The sequence below is a fragment of the Chiloscyllium plagiosum genome, chromosome 23, assembly GCF_004010195.1.
Source record: "Chiloscyllium plagiosum isolate BGI_BamShark_2017 chromosome 23, ASM401019v2, whole genome shotgun sequence".
In the NCBI taxonomy this organism is placed as follows: domain Eukaryota; kingdom Metazoa; phylum Chordata; class Chondrichthyes; order Orectolobiformes; family Hemiscylliidae; genus Chiloscyllium; species Chiloscyllium plagiosum.
Window position 1 is genome coordinate 32,625,272 of NC_057732.1, and position 9,006 is coordinate 32,634,277.

General features: G+C 40.9%; 1 protein-coding gene across 4 annotated transcripts in view; it reads right to left on the bottom strand.

The window, feature by feature from the left end:
* Positions 1 to 5,731: 5,731 nt before the first annotated feature.
* The window catches only part of orc5 (origin recognition complex, subunit 5), a 117,367-nt gene continuing 114,092 nt past the window's right edge, over positions 5,732 to 9,006 (bottom strand). For all 4 annotated transcript variants that reach the window (XR_006315100.1, XR_006315099.1, XM_043713854.1 and 1 more), the window contains one exon: positions 5,732 to 6,255. Coding sequence is in view for 2 of the 4 variants with exons in the window: in XM_043713854.1 (XP_043569789.1) it covers positions 6,210 to 6,255 (46 nt within the window). In the remaining 2 variants the exon portion in view is untranslated. The remainder of the gene's footprint in view (positions 6,256 to 9,006) is intronic.

The window sequence follows — 9,006 nt, forward strand, 5'->3', positions numbered from 1 at the left end:
TTACAATACCACATTACATTTGTAATCAAGAACTGCGGTACAGCATTTACTGTATCCTACAAAGATCTGCATTTATATATAGCTGATAACCGAAGCATGTTATCATGAGCATTGGAACTTTAAAAGCACAAATTGACTTACAGCCACTTGTATGAATGCTGAGTATTCTATGTGATATATTTTAAAAATCTTTGCAGGATTTATTACGTGTCAAATATGTTGCCCAAAGGGTTTTACCCAGTTTCCACCCCTCATCATACTACAGATATAGCTAAAAGGCTTTAAATGGTGACCTTGCTCTTTTGCTGAAATTACCCTATACTTTAGAGTATCCCTTAGCTCGTAATACCGAACTTTGGAATGTGCCAGTCTGCAATATTCAATTGCAGTCAAAGAGTGTGGCGCTAGAAAAGTAAATTCGGTCAGGCAGCATCTGAAGAGCAGGAGAATCGACGTTTCGAGTATAAGCATCAATTGCAGTCAACTTGTTGCACCAAGTTTCAGACAGCCTAAAGATAAACTTTCACCTAGTTAATGGTTCTCCAGCAGTAGCAGAATGCTTATCTCGAAGGGTCTCTGCACAAGGCCCCGTAGAGCCACTTAGGATGAACCTCAATGCAAAACACTGAATCTCTTTCCAAAGGTCACAATAGGCTAGGCAAAATAAAGATGGCATTTCCTTCCCTAAACGACATCAGAAAACCAGTTGTGTTTCTGTGGCAATCTGACAGCTTCAAAGTCACACTTACTAAAGCCAGTTTTTATTTCCAGATTTATTTACTGATCAACATTTATTCTAATGACATTATGGATATTTTTTCCAATAATATTCACAGTGATAACACATTCAAAAGTCAATAAATGGGTAGGCTTTATTTTAAAGATACATCAAATTTCAATTACTAAAGCAAACAATCACTTAGTACATTGTGTTGAGTAGTAGCACACCTTATGTGTACTGAGACCAGTTCAAAAATTAGTAGCTCAGGTTGTACAAAAAAACAAGCTGATGTCCCAAAGGACATGTCGGAACAAAAGACATAGAAGCAGAAATTAGGCCATTCAATCATCAAGTCTCCTCCACCATTCAATCATGGCTGATAGGTTTTCCAACTCTATTTTCCTGCTTCTTCTCATAACCTTTGATCCCCTTGGCAATCAAGAACTTAATCTCTGTTTAAATGTACTCAATGACCTGGCCTTCACAGCCTTCTGTGGCAATGAATTCCACAGATTCACCACTCTCTGGCGAAAGAGGTTACTTCTTTACTCTATTCTAAAAGGTCTTCCCTTCACTCTCAGACTGCACCCTCAGGTCCTCCTCTCTGCCAAACGAAACATTTCCCACTTTCTACTCTGTCCGTATTATTTATATATTAATGAACTGGATGAAGGAACTGAGGGCATTTCCCACTTTCTACTCTGTTCTACTTTCAGTATTCTGAAAGTTTCAATCAGATCACCCCTCATACTTATAAATTCCATCAAGGATAGTACCAGAGTCTTTAAATATTCCTCATATGTTAAGCCTTTCATTCTTAGGATCATTCTTGTGAACCTCCTCTGGACCCATTCCAGGGCCATTACATCTTTCCTGAAATATGGGGCCCAAAATTGCTGAAAATACTCTAAATGTGGTCTGACCAGAGCCTTATAAAATCTCAGAAGTATAACCCTGCTTTCATATTCTAGTCCTCACGAGATGAATGACAATATTGTATTTGCCTTCCTAACTATTGACTCAATCTGCAAGTTTACCTGGCCTTGGACTCTGAAGTCCCTTTGCACTTCTGAATTTTCTCTCCATTTAGAAAATAGATCATGCCTCGTTTCTTCCTACCAAAGTGTATGGCCTCACACTTTCTCACATTGTATTTCATCTGTCACTTCTTTGCCCATTATCCTCACCTAAATCTTTCTATAGCGTCCCCCTCACCTCAATACTACCTGCCTCTCCACCTATCTGTATATCATCTGCAAACTTAGTCAGAATGCCCTCAGTTCCTTCATCCAGTTCATTAATATATAAAATGAAAAATTGTGGTCCCAACATCAACCCTTGTAGAACACCACTAGTCATTGACTTCCACCCTGAAGTTATCCCAATTCTCTGCCTTCTGCCAGACAGCCAATCTTCTATCCATGCTAGTACCTAGCCTCTAAGACCAGGGGCCTTTATCTTACTCAGCAGCCTCCTGTGCAGCACCTTATCAAAGGCCTTCTGGAAGTCCAGATACGTAACATCCATTGGCTCTCCTTGGTCTATCCTGCTCATTACCTCCTCAAATAATACTAACAGATTTTTCAGACATGACCTTGATTAAACCATGCTGACTTTGTCATATTTTACCATGTACTTCTAAGTACTCAGAAATCTCATCCTTCACAATAGACTCCAAAATCTCACCAACGACTGAGGTCAGGCTAATCGGACTGTAATTTCTCTACTTTTGCCTTGCTCCCTTCTTAAACAGGGGGGTTACATTGGTGATTTTCCAATCCTCTGGGCCCCTCCTTGACTCCAGTGATACCTGAAACCCTAACGCCTCCACTATCTCTTCAGCTACCTCCTTCGGAATTCTCGCGTGTAGCCCATCTGGTCGGGCGATTTATTCACCTTCAGACCTTTCAGTTTTTCTAGCACCTTCTTCATACTCATCTCTGCCTCCGACTCTCGAAGTTTTGGGATATTACTTGTATCTTCTACCGTGAATACTGACGCAAAGTACTTATTCAGTTCCTCAGCCATTGCAATCTTTCCTAATATTACCAGCTAGCTTACCCTCATATTTAAATTTCTTCCTTATCCTCTGTTGGTCTTTGTAGGCTTCCCAATCCTCTGCCTTCCCACTGTCCTTTGCCACATTATATGCTTTCTGTTTTGCTTTTGTGCTGTCCCTGACCAGCCATGGTTGCCTCATCCTCCCTTTAGTAAGCTTCTTTTTCCTTGGGATGAATTTTTGCTACGTCTCTCAAATTACTCTCAGAAACCCTTGCCATTTCTGTTCAACTGTATTTCCTGCTCGGCTCCTCTCCCAGCCAATTCTGGTCATCTCCTCCGTCAGACCTCTGTAGTTCCCTTTATTCAACTGTAATACTGTTACATCTGATTCCACCTTCTCTCTCTCTCAAACTGCAGAGTTAATTCTATCATATAATGCTCACTGCCTCCTGAGGGTTCCTTCACCTTAAGGCCTCTTATCAAGTCTGGCTCATTGCACAACACTAAATCCAGAACTGTGTTTCCTTATGGGGTCTACCACAAGCTGCTCCAAAAAGCCATCTGCTGGACATTCCAAAAATTCCTTTTCTTGTGATCCACTATCGACCTAGTTTTCCCAATCCACCTGCACACTGAAGTGCCCTATGATCATTGTAACCTTGCCTTTATTACACAAATTTTCTATCTCTTGATGTATCTTATACCCCAAATCCTAACTACTGTTTGGAGGCCTATACACAACTCCCTTTATGATTCTTACCTTTGCAGTTCGTCAACTCTACCCACAGATTCTACATCATCTGACCCTACTTCACTTATTGCTATTGATTTAATTTCATTTTTTACTAACAAGGCAATCCCAACCCCTCGGCCCATCTATTTGATGGGATGTTCATCCTTGGATATTTAGCTCCCGTCCTCATCCCTTGCAGTTACATCTCCGTGATGCCCACATCATACCTGCCAATTTTGATCCGCACATGCTCATTTACCTTATTTCATATACTGCATGCATTCAGATACAATACCTTCAGTCCTGTATTGACCGTCCCTCATCTCATTGTTATTCGTTTATTCAGTGTTTTTGAAGTTTGATTCCTAACCCTTTCCAAACACTACCCTATTTTGTGTGCTGGAGACTTTAATAACCTCTCCCCAGTTCTCTTACGTTTTCATTATTTTTAATGGAGTTGAATCCACCCCCACAGACGTTAATCTACAGCCTTACTTCCTATCGGTGATTATACTTCTTAGGGTTTTATCCTTGCCTTCCCCCCACTTTTTATTTAAAGTCCTGTTGACCACCCTATTTACCCTTTTTGCTAGAACACTGGTCCCTGCTCTGTTCAAGCAGAGATCCGTCCCAATGGTCCAGATCCCTCATGTTCCAATACTGATGTCAGTGTCCCATGAAAAGAAACCCCTCTTTCCCGCATCACTCTTTTAGCCACGTGTTTACTTCCCTTATTCTCCTGTTCCTTTGTCAATTTGCATGTGGCTTGGGCAATAATCCAAGATTATAACCCTTCAGGACCTATTCTTTGATTCCTAGTTCCTGATAATCCCTAAAGAGGTCCTCTTTCCTAGTCTTGCCCACATTGTTGGTCCCAACGTGGACTACAATAATTGGATCCTCCCCTCCAATATCCTTTCAAGCCAGTCAGAGATGTCCCGCCTGGCACCAAGCAGGCAACATAACAAGCTAGACTCTTGATCCTGTCACTCAATTATAGCAGTAACTTTTTAATTTGCATAGTATGCGTTCCCACAACATGCATTTGTTTGTAGATTTTCATAGGCTTTAAACCAGCAATCTCAACGTAAAAGCATCACTGAACTGCGTAAACAAAGGATATAAGCTATTCAGAAATTAATGTTCTGATCAGACCATATTAATTATGTAGTTGGGTTACCAAAATGCAAAGGAATCATCCAAGTCCTGGAATGTGGTGCACAAAAAGACTCAGGTCGACCATTGTATAAAGATCAATGAAATTTTATTTTGAGTTACTGTGAATGAGAACACCCTGCCTTTGACCTGCTCTTGCAGCTATATGATAGCTGGTCCAGCTGAATTTCTGGTAAATTTTTAATTTAGAATGTTAATGGACGTGGATTCAGTGATTGCAATGCCAGTGAAAGTCAAAGAGAGACTATTAGCTTTCCTTTTCTTGGAAGACAGCATTACCTGAAATGTGAGATGTGAATGTTACGTGCCAAGCCTGAATGTTGTCCAAATCTTGCCGCATGGCACAGACTCCTTCTGCACCCGAAGTAAGTGGAACTAAACAGTTTTTCATTCACCAATTTTTAATTTTAATGTGGAAGGAAGGTAATTGATAAAGCAGCTTAAAATGACCAAACCCTTTTCAGAACTCCGGAAACAATATTCTGGGGCTGAGTTGGTTTCCAACTGCAACCATCTTCCTTTGTACTGGGTATGACTGCAGCTGCGGAGCTTGCCTTCTGATTCGCATTGACTTCAACTTCACTTGGACTCTTTAATGTCACAATCGATCAAACCTGCATTGATGTCAAGAATAATTATTCGCACTTTTGAAATTCAAGACTTTTGGTCTCAGGTTAAATGAAGTCTGCAGCTGAGGGGTCCTGGAGAGTCTTAACTTTGTAGGTTATAGGTATTAGCAACACTGTAAAAGGCACCTTGCTGATGACTGAGTGTAGACTGATAGGATAATAAACGACTGAATTGGATTGTTCGGCTTTTTGTGGACAGGATATACCAGAAAAATCTTGCACATTATAATGTTGATGTCAGTGTTGTACCTGTGTTGGAACAGTTTGGTGAGGGGGTGGACTAGCCCTGGAACAAAAATCAAGATTTCAGCCCACAGGGTCCTTGATTTTGCCATATTAATAACATGAATTTAAATTACTGAAAAACAGACATGAATCAGCTTCACCATCTCCAAAGATGGAAAAAATACTCTAGTTTGACATTTCTCCTCAAAGGTTTAACAAAATGAACAGCAATACAGCACAACTATTGCATTATATTCATTTATTTTGTACACTAAAGAGGATTCAAAACAAAATTAATAAGGGCTACAAAATATTACAGCAGAGAGTTAATAAAATTGGAAGGTTAGTCACACATAATGGCTACCACACTATATTCTGAGAAAAGGATACTTCATAAAGGAAAATAATTGAAAATAAATATATTTCAGGTGCCTTTTGTGCTAATATATTGTTATTGCGTTGTAACAGATTGCGCTGAATTCCTGCTGCTCATAATTAACACTTAGCTCCAAAATACTGAAGATTCCTGGTAAATAGTTCATTTTAAAGATCCATTCTGACCAATCAAGATATTGCTATCAGATTCCATACTGTGCTAACACCTGCTTGGACAAATCAAATGCAGCCAAAATGTTTGTCACTTCTCAGTGGAGTGGATGAATCAGTATCAATCGGTGCAAAAGCAGTGATCATTGCTTGCAGTATCATATGGCTGTATTTGGTCTCACAAGAAATCATACAAGTATCTCACTATATCAAAATTCACCGTCCTAGAAGAAAAGAAGAAACAATATTTTGTTAATTACCTCACTGGGTTTGACTAGTTAATATTTATAATGAATTTAGGTCTTACCCACATTAAAAATTCACCTTGTGCATGATATAAATCAGACTGTTGCCACTTGCTTCAGTTATACTGTATCTTTCTCTGCTGTCTTAAAAGTTGGCGCGTATCAGTTATCGATTATATATCTTATTGTCGATATACAGTCAAGCAGAAAGTATTTAGAATGCAAAACTTATGACATTGGACCTTATTTGCATTGATACTGGTAAAATTTCTACATAGAAAGACACATCAAAATTTACTCTGACAGGCACTCAGGTCAAATGTGCAAAAGATGTTCTAATGACAGTTTAAAATTTGGTTTGAAATCAGTGCACAGGAGGGCAACAGCATCCCTTGGAGCCTGAAGAAATACTTGGTTTGCACAAATATTAGGCTAGCCTAAGGTATTTTCCTTGGATAAAGTGTGTAGTTTAAGCATCAACACAAGCACTCTGTCATTTGTCATTTATGTATGCCTGTGACAACAAGGATGTAGTCTGTTTCGAATACTTCACACTTCAGCAAGCCAGCCATTTGAATTTGCCTTTTGTTGCCTGGAACAGTGGCTCCCGCAGTTCCTGCGTCTAGAGGTCGAGCTGGGCCGGGTGTGCGTGGAACAGGCCCACCGGATCGCAATACACAGGTCCCGTTTGGTTAGCGTCCCCGCCCAGTCCTAGTGCAACCCCAGGGTGATAAAGAGAAGCAGCTGATCATGAAAGACTGACTGTGTGGAGTTTGCACATTCTCCCCGTGTCTGCGTGGGTTTCCTCCGGGTGCTCCGGTTTCCTCCCACAGTCACAAAGATGTGCGGGTCAGGTGATTTGGCCATGCTAAATTGCCCGTAGTGTTAGGTTAAAGAGGTAAATGTAGGGGTATGGGCGGGTTGCGCTTCGGCGGGTCGGTGTGGACTTGTTGGGCCGAAGGGCCTGTTTCCACACTGTAAGTAATCTAATCTAATCTAATCTAATCTAAACTAATCTAATCTAATCTAAAAACTGGGAAGAGATTCACAGGCCCTGGTGTACAAAGGATCGAGAATTATGTTTTCTCACTACTTCTCTGGGGCAATAATTAAGAAGAGGAAATCGTTTGATGAAGTCAAGAAGAAATTGAAGTACTCTTTGAGGCACCGGCAGTACTGCACTTTAATCATGGAAGTCTGTTTATAATTTTGACTTAGCAAAAAAAGCAAGGAACTTTTTGGATCACTTATTTCGAAGAGACTAGATATAGGTTTGCTCGCTGAGCTGAAAGGTTCGTTTTCAGATGTTTCCTCACCATACTCAGTAACATCATCAGTGAGCCTCCGGATGAAGCACTGGTGGTATGGCCCGCTTTTTATTCGTGTGTTTAGGTTTCCTTAGGTTGGTGATGTCATTTCTTGTGGTAACATCATTTCCTGTTCTTTTTCTCAGGGTCGTAAATGGGATCTCAAAGCCACAGTCGAGAATTCCTAGAAGCATGGCATTCCAACTGGAACTCCATCAACACACACATTGACTTGGATCCCATTTACCACCCCGAGAAAAAGATCAGGAAACAATTTTACCACAGGAGATGACATCACCAACCCAAGGAAACATTAACACAAATAGAAAGCAGGCTATTTCACCAGAGGCTGACTGATGATGTTACCGGGTACAGTGACGAAATGTCTGAAAACTAACCTTCTAGCTCAGCAAGCAAACTTACATCCAGAGCCTCAACCTGAGCTACAAATCTTCTCAAAACTCGATAAGTGATCCAGAAGTTTGGGGGGGGGGGGAATTAAAGACATTTATGTACAATGGTGAGGGGTGGTTATTTCTTTCATGGAAAATGAATGGGGTCGATGTATGGAGGGGACAGGGTGGGCGCCCACTGTTAACTCCCATGTGTGCAAATAAAATGTTTTCTTTGTCTTGGTATTGCTTCAGTCTGAGGCACAGCCTTAGCTGAAAGGAATTATGATGGCTGTAAGGTACCATCAAACCTTAGAAAGAAAAGGGTTGACATCGCTCTGCTGCAGGAAGCATATTTAACTGATAGGGAACATTTGAAGTTGCAGCAGGAAGATTTTGGTAGGATATTCTTCTCCTCTTTCAACTCCAAGAGTAGATGAATGGCCATACTAGTACAAAGGAAGCTCCCATTCCAGATAGTAGAACAAATCAAGGATGAACATAGGCAGTTCATCATTCTCAAGGCCTTAATACATGGGTAAGAGTATGGCATCCTGAACGTCTAGTGTCCCCCGGTACACCCCCCTTAAATTCTTAATTTACAACAATCTCTAAATCAATGGCTCTTGGGTGTGCCGTACAATCATAGGAGGAGAATTTAACCGTCTCATGGACCTCAAGGTAGACAGGATGCCAAGGGGTCTCTCAGGTATCTCTCTGCAATTTAAACAGCGAGTGGACTTGTTTGGGAAACTGGAGTTGGTGGATGTGTGGAGATGTCTTCACCCTAATGGTAGGGATTTTACTTTCTACTCTAACCCTCAAGTTCCACATGAGAATTGATATGTTCTTTGCCCCATCGGTCTGTTTGGATTCGGTGTTATCCTGCAGAATTGGGAACATAGGTATTTCGGACCATACGGCAGTGTACTTGGATGTACTTGAAAGTTTGTGTAAAAAAAAACGGGCGGCACGGTAGCACAGTGGTTAGCACTGCTGCCTCACAGTGCCAGAGACCCGGGTTCAATTCC